The 17,560-nt window shown below is 42.1% G+C and overlaps 1 protein-coding gene across 18 annotated transcripts in view; it reads left to right on the forward strand.

Annotated features, from left to right (window-relative positions):
* Nucleotides 1-17,560, forward strand: part of lrrc7 (leucine rich repeat containing 7) — a 127,388-nt gene that overhangs the window by 39,469 nt on the left and 70,359 nt on the right. For 17 of the 18 annotated variants that reach the window (XM_037114756.1, XM_037114751.1, XM_037114760.1 and 14 more), the window contains exon 1: nt 8,554-9,122. The exons of the other annotated variant lie outside the window; for it this stretch is intronic. In XM_037114756.1, the coding sequence (XP_036970651.1) occupies nt 9,098-9,122 (25 nt within the window). In that variant the 5' untranslated portion in view covers nt 8,554-9,097. Of the gene's footprint in view, nt 1-8,553; nt 9,123-17,560 lie in introns of those variants that run through there. 18 annotated transcript variants of the gene reach the window in all.

A 17,560-nucleotide genomic window follows, 5' to 3' on the forward strand; every position in this document is an offset into this window, starting at 1 on the left:
TAGTATGGTTAGACATTCTAATCTGGAGGACTTCAACTATCAGTCCACATGCGAAGTGAAAAAGAGTTAGCCCTCCAGAAAATAAGCTTAAGGTAACATAGAACATTGTGCGGTCGAAAGAATGAACAAGAGAGGGCACGTGTGATGGTGGGTATGTGGTTTACAGCAACGTTATAGAGTTGAATGCAAACCCCTCCAGAGTGAAGCCGAGCCATATCCTGATTGCACCCTCTTGGTTAAAGTGAAGGGTGGTCAGCCATGGAGATTCAGTCACACTTGTCACTTGTGAAGTGACGGTTAAGATGGACCAGCTGTTTTCATTTGAGTGAAAGCGTGCCTGTTGATATTTGTTTGCCCGCACAAACTGGCGGATGTCATGATGTCAGTGTGGTTGCTATGGCAACTGAAACTAACTGCTGAGAGCAAAATTGGGTGCATTCAAACTTTGATTCAATTTTCTGCCTGGCAGCATATATATTTGTAGGGATGTACAATACTCTGTCACCGTTGTACTCGTGTTTAAACAAAGCATAGACCTTCTCACAGGTTCATTACTTGAATCTGACCCAAGTGGCCTTTATTATAGTTATTATTATTTAAACCTTGTACCGTAACATTTCAGGGTTTGAAGCCATTAGTCCTTTTAGAGCTAATTCAAAAATGTATTTGGCATTAGCTTAGTTCCTCACTGACTAGAATTGGATTTGTTGCCTGGAAACATTAACTTAGTGAACATCTTAACAGGAAGCAACTATTGAGGCTTCACTGATTTAATGACACAACACTTTCTGCTGGTTCTGCAACAGGCTGTCAGTTCACTGCGTGACATCCTGCTACCTGCAGGGTACCATCTCATACTCATATTTTCTCTTTAGGAAGCAGTGTGTGTGTGTGTGTGTGTGTGTGTGTGTGTGTGTGTGTGTGTGTGTGTGTGTGTGTGTGTGTGCGCGCGTGTGTGTATGTTGAAGATACAATTCTGTCATCAACTATCCTCCCCTGAGAGACACACATGCTTGTGTCTTTATGCCTTTTAGAGCTGTCATTGCCTGTAACCCAAACTGTAACTATCACAACCACACGCATCGACACAACCCTTAGCCTGCAACCAGGTCTAAACCCTCAAACAGTCCTTTGAAGTAGTGAGAACTGGACAAAATGTACTCACCTTTGAAAAATGTCTTCACTTTCGATCACGAAGATAGATGAGTATGTCACAATATATAGGAGTTTTGGACAGGTTTGACTGACATCTCGGTGGCCATTGCAGTACAGTAGGTGCAGAGTTTTGGAATCCTGCTATTGTGATGTTATGAGCGTCATTGTTGTATTTCCAGCTTACACTCACAGAACAGGTATGAGGTGTTGAGAATGAGCTGCAATTTGCTACCCAAAATAGGCGTGCTCTCTAAATATACAGCAGTGTGACCTATGTTTTATGGCAGATCCATGCTTGGCTCTGTAAACCAAAGCTGCCCAAAATAGGACCTGTGGGCAAAATCAGCTGAATCTGAGCTGCTTGAAATAGGACCAGTAGGCAAACCTGGCTGCGTTCAGCCTTCAGAAGTGTTACACTGAGTGTAAATGTGCTCTATCTCATTTATTGTGTTTAGATTTGATGCTTTCACATCCGAGTTACTTGACAAGTCCCTTAAGAGCCCCGTTTATCTTGCAGTGTTTACATTATAAAAAAGCAGTAGACAAGTTTTTCTGCTTTAATGTATCATTTTGAAGTGAATGTTGATTGCACAATATAATGATAGAATAATGACACCATCTGTGTCTAGACTGGGTTCCTATAAACCTCCCTTTAGATATGTAATTTTGTCCAGTTACTTTGGCAGTTTGGCACCTTTTCTATCACCTTCCACATCTTCATTACTTGCTAAATGAACGAAGTAACTACTGTTTTATCCTTTGCTGTAGATAGTCACGACTCAATGCCACTTGGAAAGGCTAGCAGTGGAAAGTTGACTGTTTCCACTTGAAGGAAAATCTGAAAATAATTGTTCGGGTCGCAGTCAAAATGTCTTGTCTTGGCTTGTAGCTTCTTGTTTGAAGTTGTCCTTGTGTGCCAATGGTGTTTGCGCTTAATGGAGTTTGAACTTTCTGTCTTTTATTAGTTACTGCCAGTGGCGGTTCGACACTGAATTACTCCCCGGGCGAGCGCCCCCCCCCCACGACCCCCCTACCCAAAAAAAAGGCCACTTTTTGCACAAACATGTAATTTTTATTAAAACACTATAAATGTTACTTTTAAAGTGCACAAACCTGTATAAATAATTTATTTAGCTTAAAATACTTAAGTAACAATTGCATTGGCTACAGGCCCAACGTTAACCGAAATGATCTAAATAAATAATTACTGTACTTTTAACAGTTTAGTTGCAAAGCATAATCGAATGGTGAAGTAAACTGTCGGGTTTGTTAAAACCGAATTATTATTTTATAGGCTAAGCATAGCAAATAACAAAGCAAGATGGCTAACAAACGTTTAAGTTATAGCCTAACGTTACTAACGTTAACCTTAACGTTAGCCCTTGATACTGTTATCATAGACAGGATACTGCATACCTTTATCCTTTGCTCGTTTCTCCTCTTCTTCTTTTCTTTTTTTTCTGAACTGGGCACCTGATTGCTTTGACCGCTTTCTGTCCATCTCTGTGTTTATTTGGCAGGGCAATCCACAAATTCCCATCCCCCAACATTGGCACTCGCGAACAAAAGTCAAGACCAAACCAATTCACCTGGGTGACCTCTGAATCGCCTTGGCACCTATTTTTATTAGTCATTTCTCACGATTCATAAAAGGTGCAGGATTCATGGCCTGCATTCATAATATCATGAATGAGATTTGCTTTGTTTTGAAGAAAGTCAAGGTGTGACTGGCAACTAATTACATTATAATATTGTACTATAAATGGACCCCCCCAGCCTCCCCCTTTACATTGCATTTCATTTAAAAGACCCAGAGGTGAACTGTCCCCCCTGAGCCCCTCCCCTTGGCCTTTCCCAGCATCTCTGTGCAGTGTGCATAATGCGTCAACTTCTAGGGGCGCCTGCAGCTGCAGGGGGCGCTAATTTGCCAATTTCTCAAACAGGCGATATTGATAATGGAAAACCGTTTTGCGGCGCCTATACTTATTTTTTTTAAGCGGTCGTGCCGCCCCATACGTTATGGAAAAGAGATGCCGCCCTGGGCGGCTGCCCGGTTCGCCCATGCCCAAAACCGCCACTGGTTACTGCTCTTAATACAAGAGTAAAACTTGAATAAAGCTTGAAAAAGTTGGACTGAGCAACTAATTGTGCATACTGGTGTTTGACAGTCTAGATTTATCAATGAATAAAAATGCTGCAAAATATGACTCTTATATGACATTTGACTATTGAACCTGAACCACATGCAGCAGTCAGTCATAAACAGACACAATGTGAAGCTCAGTAAAGCCCTCCTTGTATTGATTTTACATCACTGTAAAGCCTTTCCACTTGTGGCTCACTGCCTTTGTAAAACACTGGTAATGTAAAACATCACTGTAATCAAACAGAGGGCAAGTGCTAGAGTGAGCAGATGCATGTAGATAAAAGATGATTTAGAAAAGCAACTGTTAAGAGATGTCTTGACATTTTAACCAAAAAAACTACTTACAATATAACTCAATAACAGCTCACATCTTTCCGCGATATACAGACTTGATGAAAACTCCATGCATCCATTTGCACAAAAATCTCAGGATACTACATACCATCCTTTCATCCATCATCTGAAACAGCTTATCCCTTTCAGGGTCATGGCGGGGGTGGTGGGGTGGGCTGCTGGAGCCGATCCCAGCTGACACTGGGAGAATGTCACCACAAGGCTGACATATAGGCACAAACAACCTTTCACGCTCACACCTACGGACAATTTTGAGAACTTTTTTTTTTCTTTTTGCATTTCTTTGGACTGTGGGAGGAAGCTGCAATACTCAGAGAGAGCCCATGTGACAGACTTTCTAAAAGGAGACCACTTTATCGTATGACATCTTGTTCTACAAACAAAACCCCTGGCCCCTCTGGCCAGGCAACAAACACGGTCCCAGCTGTTAAACAGGACTCTTTCAAAGTCAGCCTAAGGTAGTTACATCCCTTTAAGTGAAACTTGACATGATGGTGACTTTGATGTTCACCTTATTATATGTGTGGACGAACCTTAAGAATTGTTATCCCGTTCCGTTCCATTCCGTTTTCTTTCCGCTTATCCGTGAGGGTCACGGGATGTTGCTGTTTCCCCCTAGGGGGGCTGCGGGGCTTACTGGGGCCAAATCCAGTTTCACACAATGGGCATAGGCCAGGGTACACCTTTACTGATGGCATCTGCACATCAGGAGCAACTTTGGGGTTCAGTATCTTGCTCAAGGATACTTCGACATGTAGCTCAGTTCCGCCCAGGGGAGCCGGGATTCGAACTTCTGACCTTCTGATCACCAGTCCACCAGCTCTTCCCACTGAGTCTTTTCTCACAGTTCACAATGAGTTTCTTAAAAAAACAAACAGCAGGTTTCTCTAAAATATTTGTAGCACTATATTCATACCACAGTCGTTATATTAATATTCACATGTGGACCTGACTTCAACCTTCTTTGAACCCGCTGCTTAAAAGTCTACCTGGCAACTACTCAGCACCATGCCTCACTTCTCTTGAAGATGCAAAAAGGGGGAAACTAATGATTACCTAATTAGTAATTGGTTCATGATTATTTAATTATAAAGTCTGTCCTGATTCATTTCTTACTCACTCCTTAGTAACTGCCATTGAGGCATTTATCATATGAAAGTGGGCAAGGTTTCATATTATGTAAAAATGTAAACCCACCCAGAGAGACAGAAAAAAGAGAGATGACTTGATGACTGACAGAGCGACTGGCGGGCCAGCTTTCTGTTTTCTCACAGACTGTTGTTAAACTCAGTCAATCTTGGAGAGTCCCAGTGCTGCCATCTGGGTTTAACTAGAGCTTCATCCTGGCACTGGCAACTGGCACATATGGCATAAGGATACTATGGCATTTGTTAGAGTAGAGTTGAGTAGACTGAAAAAACAGATGAAGGTTATATTTCGCTTCTAAGTGTCAGGGTTCAGTGTTTTATCCAGTTGTCCGCACAACCTTAAGGGGAGTTATATGTCCTATTATATATATCATATCTTGTATTTCAGAAACTTGCATCCATTTGCTAATATAACCCTTCCAGTTTTAAGCCTTCACCTGTTGTTTTGAGCTCCTACGTGTCTGGTCCACACCTGGTCATACTGTAGTATACATTATTGTCTACATTGTCTAGATTTAGATTATGAGAATCAGAGATCTTCTTTATCTGATCACATCATGAAATAGAGGATTTTACCCCAGTGTTTCAAATTGTTTTATTTTCAGTTTCGACCTTTGTTCCCATTTGCAGGAACGTATTGCTCTGCACTCACACAGTTTATAGCTGACAGCTACCTGTTAGCCTCTGAGCAAGTCCACTGAAGCCCATTTTTGTCGCAGTTGCTTTCCAGGACTCCTCAGCAGTGGTTAAAAGGGAGGGGCAGACACTTTCCTCAAACAAATGTATCCTGATTGCCCTGGCCTGCTTCTCTAATCTCATATCAGCCTAGTTACTTCTGTAAACTGCCTCCCTACTGGACAATTCTGCATCTCAGGATTTAACCTTGACAACTTCAAATGGATCAAGATGGAATGGCTTGCGTAGGGGTACCATATATAATATATATTAACATTAACTAAATAACACATCAGTGCTCACTATTGATGCAGGAAGCAGTCTGCTCTATAGCTAGCAGGGTAAAATATGTCCAGAGTTCAAGGTGGTGATTAGGAATGCAGCACATCTGACTGTCATGCAGGAAAGGAGACTTTATTTGACATTTTATTAATCATAAAACTTCTTTAGATACCTGTACCATTTTGGCAAACCCTAACGATATCTAAACAATAGTTTATTTGATATGTCTTAGATCTAAAGTAACCATGACGTCACAATTGGTTTGTGAGCTACTGTTGTATCATGTTGGCTGAGATGGCGGTTTTGTGGAGGATAGGAGGATTTCTTTGCCTCTATGCTGAATGGATCTGACAGAGAACCTGAAGAGTCAATCACAAGATACATTTCATTTACAGTTTATTTTACTCTCAGTGGGACCTTAATTTACACAAGAAACATCATGCTGTAATGAACAAAACTTGAAACTAGCGATTGAGACCATAAACTCATTCAGTAACTGAAGAGATAGTAAATCAAGTGAGAAGTAGGGTAATTTTCTCATAAGCTTACATACGATTGTATTTCTGTTTGAAACCAGTGGCCATGATAAAGAATTCAGGTTTTGTTGATACTGTCAATGTCACAACCACGATCCTTTCCAATTCTGAACTGCACTGTAGATATCACCATGACCAGATATGATGGAGTGATAAGCAGGGATGAAACACTTCAGGCAACAATTTACAAACCAGATCAAACCTTTGAGCTGAGGACATGAACTGCTCAAATCAAGCTATTATGAAACAGTTTCACATTTTAGAGGGTGTTTAATTAATGGTTTATTGCCAACCGGCTTATGATTGGTTGCCAAGTCTGAACAAACTGCCAGCTCTTGTTTTGTGGATTTATTACTTGAACTGATATTAAAATAAACAAAGAGAATTTAACTGGCGTCATGTGGGATCACAGCTAACAGGGGTCCTCTGCAGGTCACCACCTATCACAGATATTTGGATTTCTCAACAATTGTTCATGTTAAACTGAAAGCCTCTGCACCTCTATCATACACTCTTAAGTAACATTACATTTTCTACAGACGAGTGAAATCTTTGTGACTTGATTTTTGTGAGTGACGACAAGTGGATTTACAAGTTTACTGTGAGTCAGTCATCACTATCAGCAGCAGCCCTGTGAATTGAAATAATGAGCTCGAGCGTCAATGACACAGCGATCATCATTTTTGATAGATGGGAGTAGTTTCAACTGTCAGATTCAGATTTACGTTTGATGGTGTAGGTCAAGAGGAGAAGGGACACATTTATCTCGGGCATAAGGCCAGAAAGTTTGAGTCTTTGGCAGCGGGGATGGTTGCTTGTTGCTGATGTCGGTGATCCACTTTTCACCAGCAACTGCGCCAGCGTCGGACCTGCTCCGTAGTAAGGCCAAGTGAGCTTCTGTGACATTTTGCCACACCTGCCTCCCCCTAAAGTCAATATTAATCTCATGCATGTGCAGGAAACCTGAGAGAAAAACGTTTTCAAAAGTGAACATGTCCAGCTCTCAGTACTTTTGTAGCTTCTAACTGAAACTCTTTAATTTCTCTCAGCCTGTTTGGACTTTCTAACATCTGCTGTGTTACACTGCTTCACAGTGTTCCCTGTCAGCTGTTTCGGTATTCATATTTAGTTACTGCCGGTGAGAACGCAGCGCTTCCTGTAATGCTGCTTCATAATAAAAGCGGATTGCTTAATAATGGGGGACGTTTGTTGTTAAAGCAGTTAACGTGAAATGAAAAGCACATGTAACTGAATTAGCGGAGCCACTTTGTTAGTACTGTGGGGATCGGGACAAGCACGTCACACCTTCATGCAGGTAGCCTAGTCGTGGTGGGAATGCAAATGGCTGTTGCACCGAGTCAAAGTGGGTAGAGCCCGGCTGCAGATGTGAAGGAAAAACAGCATAAGTGGGTAAAGTATCAGAACGAGTAGAGCATCTAGTAAGTTCATAAAATGAGTTTACTGTACTGCAGGCGTTAAAGCCAGGAAAAGACAATACTTTAAGATAAGATAAGATGCGCCTTGTTGATCCCCCCTAGGTTAAATTCACTGTGATATCCAGAAGAGTATATATGGTACTGTCATATCACAACAACAGTATAATGTGTTGTCCAGCCCGACAATAGACCAAATGAAATCAATCAGCAGGTTAATCGTCTGCTGAGGTATCAGTTGTAGCCCTTTGTATGTACAGCTGGTTGATATTTTTAGAGGAACAAAATACTGTAATAGAACATTCAGCACCCTCACAAACACACACACACACACACACACACACACACACACACACACACACACACACACACACATAAACCCTTCTCATTTAAAATCACGTTTTAGCAACATTGGGCTATTTTTGTCCTCAGCAGAAACATTTTCCCTCACAGGAAAAGAGCGAGGCAGCCTGGCAACAGTCTCAGGGACAAGCGTGCATGTGCGTGCGCGTGTGCATGATGACACGATGATAAGATAAAAAAGGCGACTTTCATTCTTTCTCCCTCACTCTCCCTTCTCTCTTTCTGGCACACACACTCACGCACATACACTCACACTCGTGCACAATTAGGCTTGCAACACACAGACGCGCACGCACACATGCACGTACACCCCCCGCGTGCGCACGCGCATACTCTGGCGTCCTCGTTCCATCTTCATCCATCTCTCCCTTCCCCTCCCTCCCTCCCCTCTCCACGGGGGATAGATGGGAGGAGACGCTCCTGCTCAATGTGTTTTCCCTGCAGCGGGGTTCACGGTTACGGAGAAGAGGAGGAAGAGGAAGAAGAAGAGGGGCACCGCTCACAGACTCGGTCACGGATCCGTTCATTCGGTGCGGTTTTTACAAGAACCGCACGCTGACCTCTCCTCTCTTTCTTCCCGCATGTGACCGCATCTTCTCTTTCTATTTCATTTAATTTTTTTTCTTTTTTCTATTTCTTAAACATGGAGGCGGAGCGAGGCGTCTAGTGAAAGAAACCAGCCGAGGAGATCTGACTGTAGCGTGTGAGAGTGTGACTTGGATTTAAAGCTCACGGACTGAGCCTGACATGAGTCTGGCTCTCACCCGGGCTGACGTGCGCATCTCCCCCGCTCTCCGGCCCCGCGGGTACTAAGGATGCGGCTGGCAGCGCGGGTACCTGTCCTGGTTTCACACCGGCTCGGTTCGTCCCGGTAGACTGATCCTACCCGGTGCTGCTGCTGCTGCTGCTGCTGCGGTGTCCTCAGGGGCCACCAGAGTGATTTTTATTATTATTATTTTTTTTTAATTCTTACAAGAACCGGATCCGCCACCAGCAGCTTGACAGATGGATAACTACTCTACTTTACAACGTAAGGCTGCACGGATTGACACATACCTGCTGCAGTGTTTGTCATGCGTCCTGTGATCATGAGTGCATCCTTTAACGAGGAGCAGCATCAGCGCTGCTCACACTCTGATTATCACCGCACAGGATGCCCATTTGGATTTGATATTCAAAAGTGTGCATTAGACGCTTCCATTTTTTTTTTCTTTTTTTTTAATTCTAAGGGATCCCATGATCTACCCATGACCATACATATTTAATGAGGCTTGTGTCATGTGATAAATCTAACACCATTATTTCATATTTTCATTGATAGTGCTCTTTAGCAACAAACCCTGGCTCTGTCTGTACTGAACGTGTTTTTTATTATTATTATTATTATTCTTTTATTTCCTTTTCCATCAAATCAGTTCCTTCCCTGTCATTCACGGGCCTGTGATGAGCTAATGAAAAAGCCATGACTGCAGGAAGAGAGAGAGTGTGTAAGAGAGAGGAGGTGTGTGTGTGTGTGTGTGTGTGATGGAGAGGATGATATATGATGCAGTGTCATATACCCTCCTGTCTTGACATGTAGCCCCCCCCCCCCAGCCGTTCTGCCATGATAGCTTTCACATAGCTGAGACATTATTGCATACACACACATGCACACACACACATGTATGCACACACCTGTTAAATCCGGCAGCCTGAGGTATTGTTGCTTATTAGCCTATCTCGCCCGTTACTTAGCCATATCAGTCACGCTTGTAATGACAAAGGCTTGTTAACCATCCGGGCTAAATGCTTTAGTGCCGCCGTTACACACCTGCACAAGGTTAACCAGCTTTTATTGTCTGGATCGTAATTTTTCCAGTTATGTGCTGTGGTTTTTTTCTTTGGTCCGATCTTTGGACCAAGCAGCACACACACTGAGTGTCTTTCTGACTTGCAGCAGGGGCACCAAAGCAACATGCATAAAGGGGCTTCATCTAATCAAAGGGAATATTTAATTACAATCTTCAATGCAACATATTTCAAAGCTCCTCTGTCTGTGTGTTGCCTCTGAGATGGCTTCTATTAATACATTTTCTTTTCAGTGGGGCTTTGCGGTCATCGCTAATAGCCTTATTTTGTATCATTTTATGAACAGGCCTTTATGTGTTTTTTGGTGCCGGGCTTCTTCTTTGGCGTCATGGGGCACATCAGCCCTGTCTGCAGTCGGTGTGTATACTGAGTGTAACACATCATTCTCCAGACATGTAGAGTGATCTGCCTCATTTCTCTTCCTCGGTGCACTTCATGTCTTTGTCTTTCCGTTGGCGCACAGACATGGCGGCTAGTTACTTGCTGACAGGTTTGTTCCAGTGGCAATGTGACCAACTTATCCAAGTACTTTATTTTAGAACAGTTTTCAGACATATTATTTAGCCGTTTTCATTTTACGCTACTTTATACGTCTACTCGACTGCATTTCTGCGGGAAATATTCTACTTTTTACTCTATTGCATGTATCTGACATCTGTAGATTAAATTATCACTCTTCCAAAGACATTTTAGTCATGAATTGAGTTCTTTTAATTTTATTTCCGTATAAAAACTGGTGGTAAAATATGCCAGTATTGGAGCAAAGTAGGACATTTTCAGCATTTTTATTTTAACCAGTTTGTTATGAGTATTTTCACAATTGACTTTTTTATAATTGTAGTGCGGTGATGGTGCCTTACTCTTTCTCGACAGGTTCTCTTTCCTGGAGCAAATTTGAAAGTTTTTTAAGACTTAACTCTTGATCCAAATGTCTGTACAGTTCAGATGTCTCAGATTTAACAGCCCAAGACTTTCTAAGGGAGTTAAAATCAACTCCACTTGGAACAATTGCAGCACAAATGCTGCTTACCCAGTGGCACAAGTGGCTGAGCAGTTTCTTTCACGTGTGCATTTGCTGATAATACTCCCCCTCAGCAAGTATTCCAGGTACTTGTAGTCTCCTTAGGAAGACTTAGCTTTTAGGTGAGTACAATCAATCGATAGAAAGTTAAATGGCAACCATTTTGATAACTGATTAGTTACTATCACTAAGGTGGTTATGTTTTCACCCGTGTCCGTTTGTTTGTTTGTCAGTTGGGATTGCAGCAGGATTACACAAACACTACTCAATGGATTTCCACAAAACTCAGAAAAAAGGGACGGATACAGGAATTATTTTCTAATTTTCTTTTAACATTAAGCAGTTATGGCTGATAAAAAGATTAGAGTTCCACTGGGCTATTGAGTTTGATGTTGGACTAAGCTTGATTAAATGAAAGGAGGCTGTTTGGCCTTGGCAGTGGTATGTGTCTACTAACTGCCATTCTAGTTGTTCAAGAGAGTCTCCAGCCTCCCCAATGTAAGAATGTGCTGCCTTCTGCCATTTTTTTGGGGGGGAGCGTAAACTGAATATATGTTTGGATTTTGGACTGAATGGATGAAACGTGTGATTTTAATGATGTCACGCTGGATGGACTGATCGATATTGAAAGCAATTTTAAGTCTAACTTTAGATATCCTCACCAGTGTCCTCTTTATTCCAGTCCATATTTCAGTGAGCATTGTTATTGTTGAGTGTTGAGATGCTTCAGATCCGAGACACAATAAATGCAATATGTAATATTCTGTCGTCAGAGAGCAAACTTGCATGCAGCTCGAGGACGAAGGCTGGCTCAGTCTCTCTCTCTCTTTCTCTGCTGCTCCACTGTAACACTCGCTCTGACAGGACACTGCTGTTCCTGCTGCTGATGCTGATGCTGCCGGTTGCCTAGTGACTGTATCCATGGAACCGGCTCCCATCGTCATGGTGATGGGCCAAGGGAAAGAGACCCAGTGAGGGAAGGGGCACAGAGATACCAGTACATCTGCAGTGTGTGTTATGATGATGGGGATGAATTGTGATATTATCGAGGATGACGACGGCGGCAGCAGTAGCTGCGATGGTGATATATTGGGGTTGTCGGTTTTTGGTGATGTCACAGATGATGCTGGAGGAAGTGGTGAAGAGTCCGGCTGAATTCAGTCTTTATCAGAGCATATCTTTATATAGCCACTTCACAGAGATGTTTCTGTTAAGATATGACTCCTTCCAGAGGAGCTCTGGAGCTTCAAAGAGGGTGACGTGTCGACAGGGAAGCGATGCTTTTGGATATTTTCACAAAATGCAGATTTCTTTTAGGCACATACTGAGATTATGGATGGACAGTGCAGAAGTATATGCTGCATAGTAATAAGTTTATTTTAAGATTAAGACATAAAAAATGAAAATGCTGCTACTCTGATTACAAGATTGGTTTAAAAGATTCAAAAGTTAACTTAAATCCACCCAATCCCCTAACCCAACATAATATGAAGAAGTCATTATGTCAAAGGCGTCTTTGTATCATCTACTGAACTTAGTATGCTAATGAGACACCTCAGCCTGTCTTTCTCATAAAACCACTCTGAGTCTGGACTGCTGACTGCACTGCTAACTGAGCTAGCTGGCTAACAGCAGCTACGGTAAGCAGCATATTTCTTCCCTCGTCTTTCTTTGCAGTGTGAATTGAAGAGATGGCCAGTTCTCACATACTGCATCTGTATGGTGTTCATCCAGCACAGGCGTCCAAAATTACATCGTTTAGCCTGTTCCAATGTAAAGATTTTCTGTCTTCTTCAGTCATGAACAGAATATTGTTGGGTTTTAGATTGGTGGCTGGACAAAACAAGATATCTCGAGGCGTCATCTTAAGAGTTCTGTGACATTTCGACTGACATTTTACAAGATTTGGAGCCTTTGAAGAACATTTACTTGAGTAATCAGGAAAATAATGAGCAAAGTATTTGATAATGAAAACAGCTGTAGTTGCAGTCCCCCTTCAGCAGCTTCATGAGAAGACATAAATCCTTTGTAGCTTGCATTTGAGCTGACCAAAGTTGCAAACGTTTCACAGCCACCCTTCAAGCCCACAGGGAGTGAATTAATGTTATATTTTGGATTTTGGAGTATGACTTGAAGCATTGCCCTGTTTGAAAAAGAAACTACACACCTTTAATGCAATTTTGCAGCATATTGCTTAAACCAACAAATCCGTGTAAGGGAACCTTTTGTGGATTCAAGAGAAGCAGAGAGGAGATGAGGGAGGGAGGAGGAACAGACAGAGACGTTATCCTCTTTGTCACGGCACGTACTGTACTGTAGGTTCACACAGGCTGCACGAAACTGTTCCAAACTGGTCTCTCAGAGGATAAATTTATCACATTCGCTTTGTTCATTTAACTGGTTTAATGCGATTTTTAAAAAAAATTTTTTTCCCTCACTGCGAGTACAGATTCATGCGGGAGCATCACTCTGTCCCCTCTCCAGTCTCAGTGACAGTGTTGCCATGGTTGCATCATGCACATTGTTCTCTCCAGGGTGACATAATTATTTGGCTCGAACAAGAGATTCCGGATCCAGTTTCAGTTTTAGCAGGAAAATGCATCTTTAAGAATGAAATATTGAACTTGAATTCAATGCCAACCGTGCCACTTTCTCTCGAGCGTCATTCTGTAGCACATCATGTGTTCTTTTAGGTAAATTATTCAGCTTTTTCTGCCACGAAGCAGTCGTAGTTCTTATTTGTGCGCTTTTGTAGGAAAAAGAGCAGCCAGCCCAGGCGCGGAAATAAATGGGTGACAAGGGAAAGAATGAACATCGAAATAATTGACAGACTTGGCTTGTTTTTAAAGTGCTTCTCTCATCAGTGCTAAAAAATCTGTTGATTTATTTACACAGTTTGACAGGTTTCTGTGAATGATTTGTTATTTCTGGTAACACTTGCTAGTAACCATCATTAAAAAAAAAATTCATTTATAAAAAATTGAACTTAGCTATTTGATTGTTAACAAACAATTCAATAATTTATGAACCATTTACGTAGGAAATTCAGTTTAAACTTAACAATAAACAACTGCTCAAAATGTTTCATTAATCATTTCAACGTTGGTTAACAGTCAAATTGCTTGTATTCCTTTTTATTATTATTATTTTTGGTCAAATAAAAGAGGACATCGGAAGATGCTGCACTAAGCTATGAAAAAAAATGAAGTAATCTATCTTTAACATTTTCCATCATTTTATTGCGTGAATGATTGATCAGATTATAAATGTATTTGGTAATGATGATAATCAATAATCATAGCCCTTCTTCTGGCTAATTTGCCCAAATAGCTTGCATCTTATGTTAAGTGGTTTCTTCCTCTAACACTGAGCTCATTTTAACCAGGTATGTAACAAAGCAGAGATGCCATAGCCGTCTCCTGCTGTCTCTGCTCATATTATTATTACAAGCTTGCATTGTTTCGAGTGTTAGCTTGAATTATTCCCTCAGGTGCAAAATGCCCATTGCAGCAGTGTCATGTGATTCCTCAGGCTTCACTTTGAGATCCACAGCTGTGGCTCGGCAGGCATCTCCTTTTGTGATTCGGTGACAGAACAAGTCACAGAGCTCCAGGTATTTCTCTGTCTCAACAAAAAGTCTCCGCTCATCCATTGTGACAGCTACAAGAACTCTAAAGGAGATGACCTGTCACCGGCAAAGGAGGAAGCCAGGCCATGAAATTGTAGCTATTATGCCCCAGGTCCATTCTGAGATGATGCAGCTTTTCATGGGTGTGTAAAGTAGGACAGTGGCGAGGCAGCGTGGTCACACACACAGTATGTAGGTGCCTCGCTGCTGCTTCACATAGGAAATCTAAGGAGCCGCTGTTAGTTCGCATAACACGGTGGCATTATATTCATGTGTTGAGAATGGACAAACAAACAGTTTGACAAAAACCATAGGTCACCATGCAGTTGTTAAAAACAGCCTGGCAGGTCTGTAGCAAGGTGCTTCACACTGCATGGTAGGCCCTGTGTGTATATGTGTGTGTGTGTGTGTGTGTGTGTGTGTGTGCGCGTAGCTGAGTCTTTCACACTTGTTCGATGTGTCATACGGTGTGACCCAGTGTTTCTGCTGAATCTGCTGAGTTTGTGTGTGTGTGTGTGTGTGTGTGTGTGTGTGTGTGTGTGTGTGTGTGTGTGTGTGTGTGTGTTTCTCCATGTTGTCTCCATGTTTCCTGCTTGCTCAGTTTCGATCTGGAGGGAACTAACCTCGGACAAGTCATGTGATTCTAAGTAGGGCATGTTATACAGTGGTCAGTATGTACTGTATACTGTATGTGGATAACAGTGCAGCTTCTAATAGCAACCCAATCACCAGAATAAATGTTGGCAATCTACATTTCTGCCATAAACCTGATATATTGAAGCTTAACATTTCCTTATGATGCAACTCTACATTTCTAATGTTATATTATGACAAGGCTGTGCTTATGGTCTGATCTGGCACAAAAACAACTTGGTAAGGGTCAGGAAAAGATGGCTGAAGATACCCACGCCACAAACATGATGAGAGATTCCTGACTTGTCACACAAATATCAAAGCCCAAACTTAAACCGTTGTCACTGTATTGTGAACATGCTTTGACACATTTCGTTGAAATGTCAATATGGTAGGTAGCCTGTGACGCTAGCAAATGTGCACTGATATGTAGTTTGCAAAAAAAAAAAAAGAAAAAACATTACCTGCCAACATTTTATGTACAAATGGGTCTTGCAACTTTGCTGCAACCCAGTTTGTGTATCAAGCGTCCTCGCAAGGAGAAACGTCTTCTGTTCCTTTACCTATAATTGTTTGATGTTTTCACACACATTTCTTGGAAGGTTCTCTCTTTGTGCACACCAGCACACTGGTTTACAATGTATTTTTACAGGAAGTAGAGAGAAAGAAAGTAAAACATTTTTGGAAAACATTTGGCAGGACATCTCAGCATCTTGAGCCTCATCAGCAAGAGATCTGCAGTACATTGGTGCGCAGAACATTTGAATGCCCTTCATTGCTACATTAGCAGTGAGCCCAAACCTTTCTGTGGCTGCCTCTGGGAAATACTGTGTCCCTCTCATTCATACATCATTGCCAGGGTACTTCACTAACCTTAGACTAACAGTAGTTGACTCAATTCAGCGCTCCGTTCAGTGAGAATCACTGGCTCACTATCTTTCAGCACAATAAGTCAAAAAACTCATTTCAAAGCCAGCCCGAAAATTAGCTGAAAGGCAGCATTTCTAAGAAAATGAGCAATCCCTTTCTAAAACCCCATCACACAGAGAAAATATCAAATCACAGGCTGTCATTGTTGCAGGTTGTTTTGCACTGCAGAGAAAAATGGCTGCCCGTAATGCTTGAACAGTCAGTCCCTTGTAGAATACAAATGTCCATTGTCAGAGTATTTTTATTTTATGTCGCCCACAAATTTAAACCGGATAGTGTATCAGAGCAGCTGGTAGGCTGGTCATCACGGTCCCAGTGGAGAGCTGTAACGAAAGAAATTGGAAAAAATAACGACGCATCTCTCAAGTATCGGTTTTCTCCGGGGTTCATGGTAAAAATACTCAGGATCAGGATTGGCCTGCAAATAACGATTATTTTCTAAATCAGGGTTCACACTACAGGTGCTAAAATGTCAGGACTACTTCTGATAATAGTGTTAATAAAGTACTGGCTTTCCATGTGCCGAGTCCAAACTGGTCCAGTAATTCCTGGAGAGGAGATAGAATGTGTGACAGTCTCCCAGGAGGAGGAGGAGGGGGAGGAGGAGGAGGCAGGTCGGTCTACATCCTGTGCCGGTTGCTCCACGTGTTGCCGTGGGCGATCCGGTCTCCTCTTAGTGAGACAAAGACCTGGGCTGCCTCCGGTCTGAGCTCTTCATTTGACGACCGCGAGTACGTCAGGATGTTTGAATGTGAGCGAGAGAGCAACCCCCGAGGCCTCTGTTAGAGCCTTTTAAGATCCTCTCATCCGTTTCAGACTCACAGCATTTAACATGGAGGTAATTTGAACCTATTGAGTCTATTAATAATAGCCATCTCATTGTAGCAAAAAATAACCCGAGCCTTCATTAATGAAAGAGTGCCGACGAGATGGAATAATAAAAGCAGCAACATGTGATGGAGACGAACATGTGATTAGAGCTGGTCGCATCCCCGAGAGAGACGTTATGAAAGCCGAGAGAACCGACAGAGAAGAATGAGCCTGAAGTTGGGAGCGGGAGAATAATCTCTCTAAATCGACAGCATCTGTCTCCTGTCTTGTTTTGTCCGTCTCAGCTCAGCTGTCATTGGATATCAGACAGGAAGAGACGGAGAGGCGGCTTGTCTCAGTTTGTAACAGAGTGTGCTGCTCTTTAGGGTTTCATCATCTCAGTCGGACGTTTCTCTGTAAACACCCTCCATGCTTTTAGGGTCTTTACTGTTGTATTTTTTTGTTACTGCCAGCTAATCCCAACCCCTTTGTTCCCACTGAAGACATTAATGATGTTAGACGGCTCCCAAATATATTGTTTCATTTTTCAAAAAGACTATCCAACTTATTCCAAGCTCCCTTTACGCCTTGCGCGTTA

The sequence above is a fragment of the Acanthopagrus latus genome, chromosome 11, assembly GCF_904848185.1.
Source record: "Acanthopagrus latus isolate v.2019 chromosome 11, fAcaLat1.1, whole genome shotgun sequence".
In the NCBI taxonomy this organism is placed as follows: domain Eukaryota; kingdom Metazoa; phylum Chordata; class Actinopteri; order Spariformes; family Sparidae; genus Acanthopagrus; species Acanthopagrus latus.